The sequence below is a fragment of the Euwallacea similis genome, chromosome 17 (genome assembly GCF_039881205.1).
Source record: "Euwallacea similis isolate ESF13 chromosome 17, ESF131.1, whole genome shotgun sequence".
Taxonomy (NCBI): Eukaryota; Metazoa; Arthropoda; class Insecta; order Coleoptera; family Curculionidae; genus Euwallacea; species Euwallacea similis.
Genome location: NC_089625.1, coordinates 1,853,176 through 1,873,488, shown reverse-complemented (window position 1 = coordinate 1,873,488; position 20,313 = coordinate 1,853,176). Strand labels below are relative to the sequence as shown.

The following is a 20,313-nucleotide window of genomic DNA, read 5'->3' as shown; positions in this document are numbered from 1 at the left end:
ATAAATTTAGATGGTACTAATAAAAACAAAACCCTCGGAAACTTAATTTATCACTAGTGAATTTGTCATAAGCCTAATAATGATTTTTTCCATGAATGAAACGTTGAAACTTACAATCGTATGATATATCATTGTATTAGAGATAAAAGGTACAAAAATTCGACAAAAAATCAGGTCCGTATTAAAAAAATTTGTTAGGGCCGATATCTCAGAAACTAAGCAAAAAAATATATTAAAAAAAAGAAAATGCATTAACATTTAATGTTGATTTTTTGTTGAACCGTTAATTACCGTCCTACTAACTTTAACGGTTTAGGAAATACCATGACAATTGGACCATCCTGTATACATTCAAGTTACCATGGCGTGTTCGGGCACCCACACAAGTGCGCACTTAGTGCAGCAATATGGCCGACTTTTTCTATCCTTGTTTTACTGATGACGTGACGTAGCAGGTTAGACGGACGCAGATATTATTCGGCGGCCATATTGCCGCTCTCAGTGCGCACTTTTTGGACGCCCAAATTCGCCGTCATGAGCGTAACAACTACGGTCCTATATAATAAGCAGTGGCGTAATTGCATGAAAATTCTAGTTGCACGAAAACAACTGTCCTATATAAAATTCAGTGGCGCAAGAGATCTTTTTGATTGTACAAAATTGATAGATTCATTGTTAAGGGATTGATGACTAAATGATTCTCGTGGCTTCTGGCGCGAGTTTACCTCTAAATTCGGTTTATTGTCAAAAACGATAATATGGCAAATCTCATGAATATATCAATAAGTATCAATCAATTAGTGTTAATGAAATGAATTGGAAAATAAGTTTTCGTTAATAAGTTCATTGATGCAAATGCCTATTACAATAATATTGTTTGCTGTAACGTTACTGATTTTTTTCAAACAACTAAACCTTTAAGTGGAAAAACTACTACAATCCTATACAATAAGCAGTGGCGTCGCGTCGGAAAAAACATGGATGATACTTTTTAATTGACAAGTTTATCTAAAATCGACCTGAAAGCAATGATTGATCTCTGGATTTCATTTCACAGTAATTATTTCAAAACCTCGCCGAGGCACAATATCGGTTTAAATGCAAAAGTTAGAAGATGAGAGCAGAGGTACAGGCTGGATAATTATATCCGGTGTGGCTCAAAAAATTCATTAGAGTTCATCTTTTTTATTTTGGCCTATGCTTTCATGATATAGCTTTTATATTTAAACTTAGTAAATATAGATATCTACCAAGCTTTTAGATTATTGCTATGTCATAAAGTCTGGCACACCCAGTATGTGTACGTAATACACACCTTTCGACGAAATTGAGATATTTTTTATTTTAAGATTTGTGGATATGCAAGGTATTTGTATTGAAACCAGTTAGGTACTTCATTTTTATCTCTCTCTCTTTGTAGCTGATTGCAGATGTCTAGTGGCTAGCTCACGAGAAAACTAACTGAAACTTTTAGCTTTAGGCCTCTGGTTTTCAAACACTGCACGTTCAAATTGCGAAACATTCTTGCTTCTTAAATATGTATTCGCTTTCTGATTTTTAAGTAATTTTAGTAGCGATTGAAAAGGAGGAATTAGGGATGATCCGAGAAAAGACCTATTTTCTTAACACAAACTGGCCTCTTTTAGCAGCGGAAAAGAAGCATTTTTGTATTACATAGTTCCTATAAAATTACTTGGATATATATAAATAACTGGAATAAAGGGAGAAATAAAACAAGCCACGAGTTAGGATGCTTCATATATATAATATATTGAATATAGTTCAAAAATTTACAATGAACGATAATATGTCGTTACAAAACTAAGCCACTTTTATTCTTAAACTGGACATGCTCCATACATTTATTACAACTGGTAATGCGAAGATATTTACACTGTTCCATCAGACATATACAACACTACCTTCAATTTTCAATAATATTACGTACGTGGCGTATAATATGTCCTTTAGTCTATAAATAAAAGAGAGCGCGACGCTCGAATATCCTACAAGACGTTACAATGGTCACTGGACAGATATTTTTTTGACGACTATCGTTATCATCGATTCGTAGCAATAATAAACAAACGATTAATCCTAAAATTCAACAAATTTTTTTTTTTAAATAACGTACCTACTAGGTGTCATGTAATTTAGGGAAGAGGATTTATTCTCTATAATAAATATTAACAAACAACATACTGAATAACCAATTGTAACAGAGACTCAACCCTTAGAAGTAAAAATTACACAAATCCCATGATTAACGACATATTTATATTAGGAGTTTCGGGGCAAATATGCGTTTTAGGCCCAGCGAGATTGACGAAAATACGTGAGCATTTTTGAGCAGATTTCAACGCAATACAGGAACTCGATTAATAGGAATTTCCAACTCACCGTCAAACGATACTTAACCCGCAAACTCCAACAAATTTATATTTTATTTTATCTATTTTATGTTCATTTTTTTGGGTTTTTATTCAATTGCTATTTTCAAGAAAAATGAAAAGCTAGATGACTGAAAATTAATTATAAGCATATTTCCTAGTGATTAATAATTATATTTATTACGATTAGAGATAGTGATTGGGCACTTTGCGACTGCTCTTCAGGGGGGTTTTTCAGTCACAAAAAATCTCATGAAATCGAATTTACTGGTTCCGAAAGCATTAACGTTTAGCTGCCGCTATTTAACATGAAATAATTTTTTAAAATGTTGATAAAAAGGATCGCAAAGTGCTCAAACATATCGTGATGCATCAAGGACGTGCCGAAGTCGTCATCGTATATCAGATTTATGTACAAATCACAACCGAATCGCTTTTTTTCGATCAACATAATTCAATTTACCTATTTAGCAGCTAAGCGTTTCTAGAACATCCTCATAGTTTTTTTTCAATCAGAAAAATGCGGATAAAAGAGGTTAATATTAATAACCCAAATTTTTGGCATCACAATTAAAAAAAAATTAAGCTGGTAAAACAACATAAGGGCGTTCAGTAAATATTAAAAAATTGAGTTTTGCGATAAATAAACAATTCCTCTTCACTGTTAAATATTCCAATATGTTCGTCAAATGTAAGGATATAGACATTTAACTCAGCGGCCATTTAGTGTAAGTATTTTGACGCCAAAATAGCAGCTGTAGGTAAAAATATAAAATTTTTCTTTTATGCAATCAAAACAGGGGTATAATAAAATTAACCACAATTCGCAGATCAAATTCTTGACTAATCCGGGCCTGGACAGCTCATGAAATTTGACCTGAAATTACATCAAATTGTAAGATTTGGCACAATATCAACAAAGATTTGACACCATTTCCACTCATGTTACAAAGCAATGGTTTATGGCACCAAGGGAATATACACCAAATCCATAATAGATATACAAGGAGATGATAAGAATAAATAAGATATGGTCGCCGATATAGGTCAAGATGTGTTAAAATTTAGAGACAGATATTTAGGCAGATATGTTGCCGACAATAACTTGCAAGGATATTTTGTGAATTGATGTCGGATTATGGTGGCTTTCGCTGCTGTTTGAGTGCAGTTGATGTATTTCCTGGCTATCACATTTCGGTTTGAGCAATCTGTTGCCTCCTGAAAATGAAGAGGTATCACATCAATATTTTTTGAGCTGACTTTTCTTCCTAATAAAAATTCATGTCCGCTCTGTGTTTTACCTAATTAGTTAAACAAGTATCTTTTTTTTTTCTTGAACTGAGTGACAGTTACATCAATAAATTAATTTTTCAAGGAACGATAAGCTGTTAGATATTTTGCTCACTTTTTTCAATGGACCCCACGTAAAAATATATAAAATATCTTTACAACTCTTTTCTTGAACAACCATACTTACATGTTTGAATTTGAAGAATTGCAACCGGTGCTTGAGACCGCTCCCAAACCCATCGCTCATCAAATTCCTGAGTACACCCAAAAATTACCTTAAAAGCCACTGGAAACCGTGCTGTCTTTTTTTTGTCGCATTATAAAGAAATAATCCGGTCGTGATTCACGCGGGAGCTAACACTTGACGAGTCCCGCCTGCGCTTGGTCGTACTCGCCGACCAGCTTTTTGATGTACGACAGTTTTTCGTGCAAGTACTGGAAACGATTTTTGGCCCGTTGATGCTCGAGATCCTTCTTCATTTCGTTATATTCCCGCACTATTCGTTTCTTTATGTCCTGGAAAAGAAAAACAAAAAAAAATCAGAATTTATTTCCTTATCATAACGGCTTCAACGTACTTTATATCTAGGACTGTTCACCCCCTCTTGTTTGAGCTCCTCCTCAAGCTGCACGAACCGTTTGGAGACTTTTTCCACAATAGGGTAGAGGCTTTTATATTCGCTGTAGTGCGCGTTAAAATCGGCTTTGTACAACTTCTTTTGTTCGGCGGAAGTTATTTTTACGTACTGTCTGTGAAAACAACGAGAAAAATTACTCAAAAACATTTAAATTATATTTCAAAAAAATTACTTTTTGTAATCGGGAAACTCTTCCTCGTCCACCACCCGATTGGGCAGGACGAGTGACCTTTCTGGCACAGACGACGGCAATCCTTCAGTCTGACTGTCAGGACTAACTCGGGCTATCCTGTGGCTACTAGACGAAACCTGCGCAAACAAGCAAAAACTTGAACCATGATGAATATTGCTCAAAAAATTACAACCTTGTGATTGTTGGCACTCCGCCTGTCTTTTTCTCTCTGAAATCCGTTGGACTGATTCTGAAATATCGGACTGTTGGTGCCGCGCCGGGCCTCCTCTGTCATGAGCGCATTGTTGACTGGAGACCCGCTCCTGAATACGTTCTCCCTAGTCACACCAAACGTCAAACCATTGGCACTATCACACTGTCGCTTATTTCTGTCGTCCTCGGTCGGAGGGAGATTGTCGTACGAATTAAAGTACCTTCAAAAAAGTGTCCTTTTAGCACTATTTTTGATTAAAATTAATTTTTTACCCATTGGGAGGAGACTCCCTACTGCGAGGATTCATGTTGGAGGCGTCTCGGAGATCGGTGGCGGGTCGCCTCTGACTATTATTTTGGTCTACCGGCGACCTGTTGTTGTAGGCCGAATCGGATTGCCTGTAGCCCGAATCTGGGGTGACTTGTTGCCTAGAACTGAGGAAATTTCGAATATTTTAACTTCAAAAAATATGTATTAGCAGCAATTTTTTAAATAAAAATTCCTACGCCTATGAAGTGAGAGATTAGGTATCAACATAAAATTTTGGAACAAGATTGACATTAACCACAACATATTAATTGTCAATTTCAATTTTTGTCATTTAAAAATAGTGATTCTCGAAATAAATATCCTTTCGTCTAAAGATAGATAGATTAGGTATCAAAATAGTTGGAAACATATTTGTGACAAGATTTAGTTACGCACTCCAAGATTCAACTACTCCATTGGAGTAGAATCGGCATAATAAATTGTTTACATAAAAATTAAATTACACGGTGTTCATACTTTATTTTAAAAATATTAAATTTTGACTTTCTGACTATTTGACGAATTGGTGATTCAACAACAAATAGTAATATATTTAATAAAATTTTTTATTTTATACACTTACTTGTATACGAACGGACCATCAGGCGCCCCCGTTTGAGGGAGCTGAGAACCTTTGGCACCGTGAGCTATCCTCTGTCTCTTATAGGGCAAACCATCCCCGCCCTCCCTGTAAACCTGCCGTTTCGCACCACCTCCACCACCGCCGCCACTAACTCCATTTGTGGACGTAATCATAGGAGGAGAACCAGGATGGGTACTGGTAGGGGACTGTCCGCTACCAGAACTACCTCCATCACTACCTCCCGGCGGAGTGAGGTTTTGCGGTTTTTTCCTAAACATTTAGGTTTAAAATAGGCACAAATTTGGTAATAATCATTTATAGGTCTATAAATATTGAGACAAATCTAAATACAATATTTTGAACCCACTGAAACATGACAGTAAAAAGTTCTTCCACGATTTTTTTCACCGTTTTCACATTAACTGGCCTTGTGTATTTGTAAACAGGTCGTCAGAAGGTTGAAACAAAGAAATGTTATGCTTTCTGGAGGTCAACTTTAAAACCAAACTTGGTGGCTAATTTGAAACTTCAACTGCACCAAAATATTATAAGACATAACGTCACTATTAACAATTATATGCGTTTGACAAAAGCATCATTAAGTAATAAAAATATTTGAAAACCAAAATGAATAATCAAATGATATTTTGAATTCTTTTACTTAACACTAATATGTTATATAAATATGTCAGTAATGTTTTAAACTTCACAATTGAAAATGTTCGACAAAAAACATATTTAAGCCAATAAATACATACTTTTATTTCAAAATTAAATAATTTCATATATAGCAAATGATTATACTGGCCAATAATAATCCTAGTCCTAATAAAAGGCAAGGGAATAAATGGAACGCGACGTTCCAAATTAATATTTTAATGTAGGCATATGTAATGAGTATAGCGAATAAAAAGTAACGAAATAAAAAATTTCATAAATATGGACCCAGCATTTTTCTCTTATTTATGCCGTTTGTGAGTAATGAGCCCTACATTTACACTGAATGCGATACCGAGTCCGAAACACACTTATTATCCAGTATTGAATATCGCAACAATGCAACGCCAATTAAGTCCTAGATTTTACAAAACACAAAATGTTAATTAGATCCTATTAATATATGGATCGTCAAACGGAAACACACATTCTATTAGTTTTTCCAGAACTATATGTCAAAATTTAAATTACTAATTTGGTTAAGTTAATAACTAGATAGACTATTGCAGTTAAAATCGATAACTGACTACGAAACACCCATACAAAATTATTTCATATGGATATGAAATTAGTAAATGATTTTCATTTAATAGGTAACAGGTACATGTCCTAGGTTAGCTACGAATCCACGTAGAATTTTTAAATGCACGAAAATGCACAATTGGATTGGAACTCAGAATATAAAAAGCATGCTATTGACTCTTTTTTTTACTCGCCAATAAGTGAAATTGGCATAAATTAATAAGCCAAAGTATCGGAGTATCAAACAAAATATGTGTGATAAATGATAAGGTCAAGATATTTGTCGATTATTGTCGAAGCAGTACCACCTCTCGACGGCTTAATAGTGAAAGAACTTTGCAAAACACTGTTTTAGGATTTCCACATTCGTAGGGACTTCATTCAGTTGATTCTATTTCAGTTTAGGATTTATATGTGTGACGTTATCTATAGATACGTACCGCTTCAAAATCTGTTTCTCGGTTTCCGTGTAAAAGGGCCAATCGTCGTTAACTTCGTTCCACATGTTTCTATTTAGATGATAGCAGTTGTCTCGCAATTGTGCGATCTGTTTGAGTACAGTGGTCATGCTGTTGGTGCCTCGCAGACCCTCTAATTCAAAATGAAATTTTAGGCGAAATCGGGGCATAATGCGAACCACCAACCTTTTGTGAGGCGATCGTGCAGTTCGATCTTTTTGAAGGGTCGCAGCGCTAGCAGGTGAATCAATCGCTCTCTAGAAAAATGTTAATTATTAAAAATATAAACTTTTAAGGTTATTTCGACTGGTAACTGATAAGCATCTGGCACCTCAAATCGGTATGTTCTTTTCTCCGTTCCATTAATGGTGCTAAATAAGTATAAAACCTACCAATTTTAGGTACCAAACGCACACCTCGTGCCTGTTGAAAGGCTTTAAGGCGAGAGCGGAAATTAATCCCTTTCGTTTCTAACCTGAGAGGTCTTCTGGCCACTTCGGGCACTGACGGTTTCCGGTTGTGCTGGACGGTGCTTCGTTGCGAGCTACTCACGTGATTACTGCCTAATCCATTGGAGAGATTGTGGTTAAGGGACGAGTGCAAATTATCTAAAAAATGACAACTTTAATTGATGATTCCAGTGTGTTATGAGGTGACTTGCTTTGGGGCGGTTTCACGGTTGACGGAATCGGATATGAAGACTGCTTGAGCAGGCTGTCCCGCATGGAGGGCAACGCGGGCCGAGATTGCTGGACAGAGGGCAGCAGAGGCGGCCTGGATGACGAGTTCGGTTGCTTGACTTTAACCTTTCGGCCGATGTCCGTTTGGTTCATTTTTATTTCACGGGTACATTTGTTTTTGTACTTGTCTTCGACTTCTGCCATGCGGTTCCTGGTGGCTTCATACACGTCATCATTGGCGTGAATGCGCATCTTGTTGCGAATAGAGCCGAGACACTCCAAAGGCCCTCGAGGGGAGTTGCCCTGGATGCACTCGAAACTGCCAGCAGGCCCTTCCATGTCTGCTGTGGTGGACATAGCGAAACTGAACGACGTGTGTCCAGATTCATGGTGTTGAGAGGGAAAAAGCAGCTCCTATATAAAAAAAACATCATATACTATATTGCTTGAAACAAAAAGTGGAAGAAAATTCAGTTCTTCCACTCGAGACACAATCGCCCAGAAAAACAGAATTTCCTGACGATTTGGCGAATGAAAACAATTTTCAAATTATTGATTTAAATTACACAACCCTGCGAATATATATGTTCTTTGTTTGTGTAATAGGATAATAACCGCATAAAAGAATGTCTCGACATAATGATTCAATTAAAGATAGTTGCATCCTAAGGAAAAAATCTAAAATCTCCGGGTATGTGTGTCTGTTTAATTGCAAAACGAATCGATTTCCAACTGATCAGGAGAGGAAAAAACAGCGTGCTCTCGACTAAAAACAATAAAATCGTGCCTTACCGATATCCGATTCGACGAAATTTCTACATTAAGTGAAAGTCCAAGGTAGCCAGTTGTAAAATGAATTAACATTATTATTCCGAAAGAATGGATTTTTTCTAATGATGCTAAGTATTGACATTACGTTATTAGTTTATATTACTAATTATTGCAGCCGGCTAATGGCTGCAACGGATCGAATTCCTAAGAGAAACTCCGCGTTTACCCAGTTCAATGCACATTCAAAAATCTACTGAGTGTACCAATTTGAGCAAAGAAACTTCCTGAAACGTATAGTTTTTCAAATGAAACTGACATGACACAATTAATGATTCTTTTACGCCGTACATATAATCGATGTCAATGGAGGTCCGCAATGGCTACTTTCACATTTACGTATGTAATTTGCGGAAGTGCGGTGGACCGTAGATGCAAATAGTAATTCATAATTATTCGGATCAGATGATAATCAGCTGTAATTAAACCCCAATTACATCTTTAAGGGTTGTTAGTGAAGCAACGTTAGTATACAATCAGATTAGCACCAGACGCCCGTCGTCGCCAATGGTAGCAGGAACCAACCAAGCCTGCGAATCGGTGTCAAGTACGTTAAATTGCCATGGTTCTTTTGTTGGGCCGCCGATGACATTTTCTCGTCCAACAAAAACCGATTGCTTTTCGGAATTTTTTCCCTTTCCTTGGTCTCTAATTCAAGGTCTATAAGAAAGCGGATTTTCGGTCATGAATTTCTATGTACAGAAAGATCATTAGCACTCCTGGCTTAATCTTATCGATATACGTTCAGTTTTCAGTACCGTATTGATAAGCTTAAAGAAACTATAAAGAAAATGTCAATCGCTTTGTTTGAACTAGATGAGAGTATTTTTCATACTGATTAAGCTAAAACTCTTTACTGGTTTCAAATAATTGTTATTCACGAATACGTGGACAAAATGCGGTCTTGGTTAAGTTCATATGCATCATAAGTTCAATGTCACATTTAGATTCATTAAAAACAACTTCTTGTCGCTTTATTTATTTCCAACGAAACTCGTTCGTTTATTCGACAAAGGGCCGTGGGAGATGAACTGCTCAAGTCTACGCTCAATCCTCGATTTGCACCCCGACGCGACGTTATTTTTGGACCTTTTTTTATTCGGAATAAATGTCAACGATTTCTTATGTCAGACATGGAAATGTGGAGATTTTAGGCTAATTAAATAGAAAATACACATTGTATATTATTCAATAAAACAACGATGATTGCCTACACGTAATGACGTAATCACTTACAGTCTTTTATTCGAAAATGGCTGTTATCTAAAATGTCAATAATTGACACTTCGACGTTATTCGATTGTTTTGTATGTGCAATGGCCGCACGTAACGTGGCAATTCACATATTTCGATAAAACTTAAAATATTCGGACGTTTTCAAATGCAGTTGCATCGCGATTTAAGTATGAAATTATCGAATTTTGGATACAATTTGTGCCAAATAAGAACAATCATTTAAAAAGCTCTTGCGTCTCCAAGCATTTACATATCTTTCATTTCTCGAACTTAATGCGTGAGACTGAAAAACTTAATTGCCTGTACAAGAAAGACGGATGGATCTAATTTCTTTTAAAGTGAAGCTTTTTGAATATATACCATATACATGGTTGCCACAACTTAAATATTATCTGATAATTAATGGAATAAATGTGCCTGCTTTCTTCCAAAAAAGTCATACAATGATGTAGTATGCTGCCAATAACAACAAGCCCGACCACTTTGCATTAGTGAATGTAACAATTTCTACATGTCCCGTTAAATGACGAGGTGTGTTTGAAAATTTACTTTTACTTTTGTTGACCATCACGGAATTCTTCATTCCGAAAAACTGAAACATTCAGAGTCATACTTACGCCATTTGCATTTCCTAGGAACCGTATGCGGGGATTCTGACCGTTGCCTGTATTCTGAAACAAACGTATTCATGTTAATTCACAACAATTAACAAATTACATTAATAACGCGTAATAGTCCGTTAAAATTCCCGGTTACATACCGAAGAATTTGTCGATTTTCAGTAACAATAACAAATTTGATGTCGTAATTGGTGTCTGTTAGTCTGGTGTTGTCGGAATATCAAACTCTTGCAAAGGTTAAAGGATTGTACAATGACGATTTTTTGAACGGGTACTTTCACCGCTTTGCTGAAAAATTACAATCACCCGTAGTGATATAATAATATTTTAATGTTTAATGGGAATTGTAAAATCTTAGAACAGACAAAAATTCGTGTCAATATATTTATTAACATTGCATTATTATCATGACGCGTGCAACGTAAATTATTAGTATGTACATTATGACTCATCGTTAGAGATTTCCCTTAGTAGATAACTACTTTATCACATAGACTCATCACCCAAAAGTACCGCAATATAAAACAACCTCTAAAGGGTGTTTCTTATTGTAACTGTTATATGCACGTAAAAGTGTTCCCTTGAGATATTCACCGCTGTAAAAATGTCGGTTTAATCCTGTGCAAGCGACAGTTGGATTTGATCTGATCCTCTCTGGTTTTATACAGCCTTGGTGACCTTGGTACAATTGAATAAATGTCAAGGAAAAACCTGGTGGCCAGTGGTTCGTGGCTACCGTCTCGTTAGGCTAGTTAGTATTGAACACCCTAAGGTTGGAATAATCGATGTTTTGAGATAATATTGAGTGATCGGAATTTCCCATAAAACCGACTTAAGTCTGCTCTTCCCGGCAGTGCTCGAGAATAATTTTATCAAAACCCGTGGTTTCACTTTAACAGCAAACGTAAGAGTTGTTTGTTTTTCTTAATAAATTATCTGGGCTTTCGCGTTTCAAACTATAATGAAAATCCCATCAACGCGATATATAAATAGAAAATACTGCGAAGCGAGCAAATGCTATTTACGAGTTTTTTTTGACAAAATGGCGAATGTTAGATTTCAAAATTTCCCTAAAAATCCATTTCTTGTGTTAACCACATCATTTTTTATAATCACCTGCCAATAAACAAGTGAATTATTAACTGGTGAATACCAACACAACCTCGTTTCCGAAAAGTGGGTCATTGGTATTTTTGCATAAGTCTTTCGCTATTGCACACGGTGGCTCTTGAATAAAAATGAATTCCCCAGATTTTTTCACTGTTCAAATTACGCTCATCAAGGCCCTGAATTTAATTGGTCTTGTAGGAAATGGAAACCTTTAAACAAGACTGTGAAATTGTTAACAATTGGATTTTAAATATAAACAAATCAGTACGTGTCGTCGCGTCCATCCTCGACTAATTGGGAACCAATAACCTATTGACCTCTAAAGTGATGATGATATTTACAGCGATTATTTGCATCAACTTATAGCTGTAAAAAAAATTAATGCAAGACGTAGGAATTATTACATTAAAAATGTTAAGAAGGTCAGAAATTTTACGTTTGACATATTTTGAAAACTTTGATTTAAAAATTTTCCCGATTTAAAAGCTATATCAATTATGTACACTTTTGAACATTTTGTAAATTTTTGAATATTTCGTTAATTTTTAAAAATTAGATTGATTGAGCTTAATTTGGAAGCGAGTTCAGAATAATCAATTTAAAAATGTCATAAAGTTTTGCAGATATTATATATATTTTTTAAATATTTGTAAATGTTTGAAAATTTTTTAAGTTTTGTCGATCTTTAAATTCTATCGGTTTTCTATTAACAATTTTTGACAATTTTCTTAATTTAATGTATATCTTAATCGTAATTAACTGCGTTGGCATCCTCAAAGTTGCAATATCAACTAAACGAACATTCAATTGGACATTTAAGTTTGTTTCTAAATGGCAACACGTCACTGTTCTTTCGGTGGCACAACGTGGCCGTCCTATTTAACAAGCCTTTAGTGCAACAAGGTCAACGATGCACTGAGGGTGATTGCGGTGATGCCACAAATTCACAAATATTACTGTATATAATCTTACATTCCAAATTTATTAACCGATACAAATTTCAATAATTAAGATTTTATTCTGCGCATTTCGTTAACTAACCAGAGCGCGTAGATTACGCATTAGTGACCGACCGCAAAATGAATATTATTTTCTTTCTCTTGTTGCTTGGTCAAATTATTACATTCGGATTACTTCGACAGTCCAGGTAAAAATCTTGGCTGGGAAAATCGTCCTTTTTGCCATGTTTCAATGGAGAAAGGTTGCAGTTTCAGATCGAGTAATAAAATTCAATGCTCTGCACCATCATTATATAATGATCCAGCAAACGAAATGCCTCACTAAACCGATATTATAAAACGACTAACCTAGAAAATAAAACTGCAATATGTGTCTTAACCGGTTCTTTGGCGAAAAACACCCACAACGTGATCTAAGTGCGACGGTTACGAAATCGAAAGTCTGTGCTTTTGCCCTCAGTACTGCACTAATTCTCAACTTTAGATCTTCCTCCTGAAAGGGCAGGTGGCCCAGATACCCCCAACAAATTTCGATATTTCCAATAGGCCTTAAAAGGCTTTATGATGAATTTAAAGACGTGTGAAGTGTGCCACCGTAACTAATTAGCCAACTAAATTGAAATAAGAGCTGTGTATGTGTGCGCAATACTGTTGGTAATTGGTAGTAATTTGATTCTAGACTTGGCCCTGTTTATTCCTCGTGACTACTTGATGCCCTCAAATTCCATATAAATGTCGTTTCTCAACAATAATCGACAAGCAAAGGGCACCGAACGCAGTTGCCAGCTGTTTAAGGGCAGGTAAAAGAAAGCTGGTACCGAACATAAAACCCATTCATGGTTTCCTCTCCGCAAATACCACCTGAATTCATGGAAACGGAGAGTGTCAGCAATGTGTTGTCAAAACCGAAGAAATGAAGGTAAACTTATTTACATACTCGAACACGAACTGCTTGGGGGCATTTGCAACTGCTCCAGACATTATTTTACCGAACTTTAGCAATTGGGTAACGTGTCGAAACGTGTTTTAATAATACAAAGCTCTTATTTAAGCAAACCCTTATTTAAGTTTTGCAGGTATACATATAAACCCCAAGAATCAGACAACAGTATGAAATAATTAAGTTCAAATCTACTTCTACATTAGTTAGTAGACACTCGAGGCCAACCTCACTTCATTATATTATGAAGTTAAAGGAAACGTATATTTATTTAACATATCCGTAATTGTGTTTGCCACTTACCGTGATAAGTGTGTTTTATGGCTCTGATACTGTCTCGTATAAGTGCGGTTTAATAGGAAAATATGATTAACGAATTTGGAAAAAATGTATGTTATAATACATTGTTGTTGAAGATACATTTTGTTATTGAAATCGTCTTTCGGAACTTTCCAGAGTCATCAGGGGTCACTGAATTAAACATTGAGAAACAAAATCGTCACCGCAACTAAACGCCAAACATTAGATTTGTTTTTGTTTATACTTCTGGCGTCTACAACTATGAGGTGCTACTTCAGTATTTATAAATTGAGGAAAGCTCTATTTGTCTATTTTATCTAATTTCCATATGATGCAAAAACATGAAAAATATATCCTAGGTAAAAAAACAGGGCTGTAAATGCTTTGTTGCCAAGATGCAGAGCGTTCAAGTTTGAAAATGGATTTCAATCTGACAATGAAATATGAAGATAGATGGGACCTGTTCTTAGGGGGTAGATTTCTGATGAATTTGTGTACACCAAAATACTATGGAAATATTTTACAATATCTCAAACTATCTTGAACTTGTAGGGCCAAATTATTAATATGGTGTTGACATCAAGATAGTTTCAATAGCTTTTTTCTATTCCCACATTTCTGTGCAAACTAGCTTGCAATTGACATTGACAGCACATTAACAATTTGGAATTAAACTAAAGGCACTTAAACCTCATCATAGAATGACCTCATTGTTAACGCAATTAGGTCACCACCATGACTTAAACAGATTTAAAATCCTGAATTTGTCTGACAATTCAGTTACTTATGTTCTATGTGATGACTATTATAACAACAGACTCAATAGCCAAATAAATAACTGATGAATAATAATAAAAATCAACTCATTCACTCCACCAAACACTGCTTTCCAAGTATTTTCCTTCACTCCAGACTTATTTATATACTTACAACTGTATATTCAATTTCAGTGGAGATTTCCAAAAACCCAACTGAATTTGGCACTAGCAGTAACTTGCTTTGGAGTTAAATTTAGAACAGGTAAGAATTTAAGTGGGCATTTTCAATTATTTTAATGCATTTTTCTACCTATTTCTCTTAAAAAGAGCTGCTTATTGTGTGTATTGGTGGGTAGGGTATTTTCACATCATAATAAGCAAATTGATGTTAAATTCAAGATCAATTTCCTCGGCAACTATCTAAATACCTGACAATACTAAAATTACTGAATAATAACGTAAATAACGCGGTATTTTTAAATATTATTAGTTGTATAAACACATCCTGAAATGGGAAAGTTTGTAAAGAATGAAGTCTGCTTTCATATCCTTGTTTGGAAATACCTAGCCATCTTCTCTGGGTAATTGCTGAGTTGTCTTTACAGATACGTGAATGAAACTTGAACGGGGCGTATTAGAGGCCCCAAAGAAGAAACTTACGGGGTCAGAATTGCATAAATGTTACTTAAAATTGCAAAAAAACGAGCAATATGTTGACGTGGCGTGGTGATTTCCTGCGGAATTTCGACAGTAACTTGCGATTTTAGATGGAAATTCCCACGTGGAACACCTAAGGGACCCATATAGGACACTATAAAATCACTTAGAACTCGAAAAATTAAAATATAATAGGTTATTAAGTCATCTGAATATGGCGACTATTATCTCTCGAAAGGCAACAGATTGTAACGAACCAATCAATAAGGACTGGGGGGGTCAAAGGGGACTTACCTGGTTCTTTAAGTAATCTTCGATTGCTCGTAGTGCAGAATCCGTCAATTTCACAAAAATTAAGTCCTTATTTTCACTAAAATTTTGTTGCGAAGACAACCCGTACTGAACACCTGGACATAGCGCCGCCATTTCTGTCCAGTAAAGTCAGGACGGCCCCCACATCCAGCTGACGTTTCGAGGTCAGACTGGCGACTGCGTTAACGCACTGTCACGAACGTCAATTGAACCCGAAAAATTCCGACACGCCCCTTCAATGCAAGCACACAACCAGGCATACGCATTGAAAGAAAAAATGAATAAAAAAGTTATTTTCTCATAAAAAATTTAACAATTATTATGAATTATTATATTATCATGAATTTACATGCTAAATTATTTATATTGAAGCCTTAGCCACTTTTCTTAGCTTTTCAGGACTGATTAAAAATTTATTTAGTAAAAGTTTATAAGCTTTGAACGGAGTAATAAAGACAACAGTGCGTTTAGGTCTAGCAGTAGAAATACATAAATATGGAAATAATGATTAATTTCTTTTTTACAAATGTACTTTACTTCTTTAACTTGTTCTAAAAACAAAATCATTAAAATTTGTATTGATCTACGTACGTTATTGAAAAATGTATAAATCTGTCTGAATATACTACTTAAATTCTAACTTTCAAGAGACACCAATGCGTGTTTTCTTTAGGGATCTTCACAGCTTAGAGTATTCACTTTAAATGTTCCTGTAAGATAATCAGAGACGTTTTGAGTGGACTCTCAAGGCGACTCTAATAGAATGTAACATTCTATATTAAACCTGACAATTTTGATTATGATGATGTAATTAAAAAAAACTCAAAATATACCATTTGGGATTTTGTTTTTCATCTTTTCTGTATGAAAGATTATTTATACAACTTTTCACTCGAAAAACAGGCGAATAGTGAATAGGTTTATCTATGTGATTTTATCCATATGCAGAATAAGGTTGACATGTGATCGGTTTATATTTCTTATAAAGTGAAATTCTCGAAAGCTGAAAAATTTAATTTAAAAATTAACTGTTTTCCACAAACAAAACCTATTTAGTAAAAACTCTAAATTTCTATAAATACGTATGTTAAGTTGCATTTTAATAGATAATTATAATAATTCAGGTTATTCAATAGACTTTAAATAGAAACGTAGATCTCAATTTCAGTTCGAATTTCAATACAACAAACGTGCAAAACAAAATGACAAGCCAGATTTCCAACAGCGTTGCCACCCTTCCTATATTCCTGGACAATATGCTTACCGGAAATTAATACTTTGACATTTAAGGTTATGTTTTTATGTATATGTTTTGATTTCTTTCCATTTTTAGGATTTTTGTGAATTAAATTTAGCAGTAATACCTTTTGAATATTTCATTTAATGTGGACAATTACAAACTATTAATTTTTCCTATATGGAAATGGAACAACCAAATGAAGAGGTAAATCCCCATTAGGCTGTCGAAAACCATGGAAAGAGTAAAACCAGTTCTTGGTGTTTTCTTTTAAAAAACTACTATCAGTTATGTTTTTAAGTAAATAGTACATATTTGTCTCACAGAATGTACTAATTCTCTATTTATTAATTACTCAGAAAACTTAGCCTGAAATCACCAAAAACCATCTTGATGAAATGAATTTTTAATAACATTGTTCTCATTTGAAACACTTCAACTTATTTTCTATTATAGTTAACTGCAGATTCCCTAAAGGAGCTGGGAAATAAAGCAGTAAAGGACAACAAACTTTCTGAAGCCATATTACATTACACAGCAGCTATAAAGCTAGACCCACAGAACCATGTTTTATATAGTAATAGGTCCTTTGTACATCTTATGATGAAACACTATTTTTTAGCAATGACTGATGCCAAAGAAACCATAGCTTTAAGCCCTTTGTGGCCAAAAGGCTACTTTCGAAAAGGTTAACTATATATTTCAATTCTAGTTAAATTAATTTTAAGGGGATATTTATTTCATTAGGAGAAGTTGAATATGCAACAAGCCAATACATTGATGCTTATGAGTCTTATCACGAGGCGCTTCGCTTAAAGCCTCAAGACTCTGTAATTTTACTTGCCTTAGACAATGTGGGTAAACAGATAATGAGACAGAAAAAAATGGACAAAGAGGTCCCATGGGTAGGGGCTGGCTTGGGAATTATTATGGGGGTATCTTTGCTGGTAGCTGAGTATGTAACCTCAAGAGCTTTAACTGTCAGTAACACCATTTAATTCAAAAGAACTTCTTATATGAAAAATAGGGTTTTAGCATCCATTATTAATGTCATTTATCACAATTATAATGTCCCTTTCTGGGTATGCCATTGCACGGTTTTGGAGGGCCTATGTGAAAGGTCAACAAAGAAATTTGTTGGATGCACCTCTGGACTTATGTTAGTACTTATTGGATCTTTCCAGAAATGATGATCTGGCTCAAATTGATTGATGTTAGGTAATTTTTAATGAATTGGATTGACCACTTATCATTAGGGATTAGTTTGATGAGTTAAAAAAGCAGCTGATAGGGATCAATTTGATCCAAATAATCATTTCTGAGAGTTTATTGATATACCTTACCAAGGGTTCTAATAATAATTTTACAGTAAATGATCTTGGTGGTAAGGAGGAGGAGGAACAAGAGAATAAAAGAAGGACTCCAAGGTACACAAAATCGCAGGCGAGGATGCGGTATCGAAAGGGGAAATCTTAGGTTTTAAGTAATGCACTGTAAACAAATGTGATTTATTTAATTTTTATAGGTTCAAAGTGGGTATAATAATGGATTGAAGTACATATTTGTGAGTGGCAAAATTTTTTTTACAGGTATGATTTTCTTACCTGTCTTTCAATAACTAGGTAGTTCTAGAATGACTCTGAGATTTGTAAAATATATATACAGTGGTGGCCATAAGTATGGAATATTTTTTGAAACTTTATTTAGCTAAAGGGCCTTTACTTTTTTTCTTCAATTCTGGTATATTTAAATTAGGATAGGTCAATTCTACATTTTAAACCATACAGTATTTATAGAATGTTGCTATCAAAAATTTCACTGATAAACAAATTTTTTTAGATGGACAAAAGTATGGAATATCATAGATTTAAATTTATTTTGCATTCAGTATTGAGTGTTACAATTCGATAAAATTTGAAGCCGAAATGGTTAAAAAAAAATATCTTTCGAAAGATCTTCGATCACGAATAGTGGAGATGTCAAATAACAGAGTCAATCAGGACATCGCAAAGACATTTAATGTGAGCCAGGGGTGTGTATCGAAAATTTTGAGGAAGTTTAGGGTATTCAACGCCGTAAAAAACCATCCGAAAACAGGACGTCCCAGAAAAACAACAGCCCATACAGACCAACGTATTAAAATTATATCCTCCAAAGATCCCGAAAAATCATCGCGCTTAATAAAGGAACAAATTACAACTAATAGTGGTATTGAAATTAGTGATCGTACTGTGAGGCGTCGTCTATGTGATACTGGATTGTTTGGACGATTGGCAGTGAAGAAACCATTAATTTCCAAAAAAAACCGGAAGGCCAGCATTAAGTTTGCACGCTCACATCTGTTTTGGACACTCGAAAAATGGAATACCGTCCTTTTCAGTGACGAAACCAAAATCAAACTGTTTCATTCGGATGGAAAAACTTATGTTCAGCGACCAATAGGGAAGAGATTTGATCCCAAGTACCAAAAGCTCACTGTTAAACATGGCGGTCAGAGTTTAATGGTGTGGGGATCTTTTTCGAGATCTGGAGTTGGCCTGTTAGTCAAAATTGATGGAATAATGGATCGGTTTTTATACAAAAATATCCTAGAGCAGCATATGCTTCCATTTGCCGAGGAAGAAATGCCACTGGTATGGCAGTTCCAACAGGATAATGATCCTAAACATTCTTCACGGTTGATTAAAAATTAGACAAAGACACGTGTCAAATCCTGAAGAATTGTGGAGGATCATACAAGAAGAATGAAAAAACATTTCTTCCTCAACGTGCCAGAATCTAATTGATTCAATGCAGCGTCGATGTCAGGCTGTCCTAGATGCTAAGGGGTATGCCACAAAATATTGAGTTTACTTAAGATGGCAGACTCCATACCATGATATAAAAAATATTCCATACTTTTGTTCAAGTGTAATTTTTCATTTTCATTTTTCTAAAAACTTTTTCAATTAGAAATCTTAATTTTATGTTATAATTATAGGAAATTAAATAAAGTCCTTCAAGCATTTGTGTAATTTTTGTTCAATACTTTTTAATAAATATTTTATCAAATTAAAATAATATTCCATATTTATGGCCACCACTGTATATATAATTTTTTTTCATGTTATAAACTTGAAATTTTAAAATTTCTTAGTATTAACAGAAAATTTTGACCTAGTAACTCAAAAATTTAAGATAATTGTATTTTTTTTCATTTCAAGTGGCCCAAAATTTTAAAAATGTCAATAAATATTGTTAAATTGTAAAGTTTTAAGTTAATGACATAAAAAAATATTTTAGAGATTTCGTGTGAACCTTCTAGTATTTCAAGGGATTTTTCTGTGCAATCTTAAATAAGATTTTGCATTGAGACGTATCATTTTCATTGGTTCCCATCAATT

General features: G+C 34.7%; 2 protein-coding genes across 2 annotated transcripts; one reads left to right on the top strand and one right to left on the bottom strand.

Annotated features, from left to right (window-relative positions):
• Nucleotides 1-1,745: 1,745 nt before the first annotated feature.
• Su(Tpl) (Suppressor of Triplolethal) lies at nucleotides 1,746-15,877 on the bottom strand. Its single transcript, XM_066398559.1, has 13 exons — nucleotides 15,676-15,877; nucleotides 10,655-10,708; nucleotides 7,955-8,387; nucleotides 7,769-7,901; nucleotides 7,480-7,550; nucleotides 7,276-7,426; nucleotides 5,597-5,866; nucleotides 4,977-5,138; nucleotides 4,684-4,924; nucleotides 4,491-4,627; nucleotides 4,259-4,430; nucleotides 3,868-4,196; nucleotides 1,746-3,608 (listed from the first exon to the last, which is right to left on the bottom strand). Exons 1-12 carry the CDS (start codon nucleotides 15,805-15,807, stop codon nucleotides 4,035-4,037), a joined length of 2,118 nt encoding a protein of 705 aa, XP_066254656.1. The 5' UTR covers nucleotides 15,808-15,877; the 3' UTR covers nucleotides 1,746-3,608; nucleotides 3,868-4,034.
• Nucleotides 15,878-16,998: 1,121 nt separating this feature from the next.
• LOC136414315 (stress-induced-phosphoprotein 1-like) lies at nucleotides 16,999-19,937 on the top strand. The gene is made up of 5 exons (XM_066398234.1): nucleotides 16,999-17,137; nucleotides 17,387-17,618; nucleotides 17,678-17,910; nucleotides 17,966-18,089; nucleotides 18,300-19,937. The coding sequence occupies exons 1-5, from the start codon at nucleotides 17,111-17,113 to the stop codon at nucleotides 18,404-18,406; spliced, it is 723 nt and encodes a 240-aa protein (XP_066254331.1). The 5' UTR covers nucleotides 16,999-17,110; the 3' UTR covers nucleotides 18,407-19,937.
• The last annotated feature ends 376 nt before the right edge of the window (nucleotides 19,938-20,313 follow it).

Bases quoted from the DNA above. Each gene is read 5' to 3' on its own strand.
- LOC136414315 (XM_066398234.1), top strand. From the start codon at position 17,111: ATGGAAATGGAACAACCAAATGAAGAG. The intron at 17,138-17,386 runs GTAAATCCCCAT...TTTCTATTATAG, and splicing joins TGGAACAACCAAATGAAGAG to TTAACTGCAGATTCCCTAAA. The intron at 17,911-17,965 runs GTCAGTAACACC...ATAGGGTTTTAG, and splicing joins TAACCTCAAGAGCTTTAACT to CATCCATTATTAATGTCATT.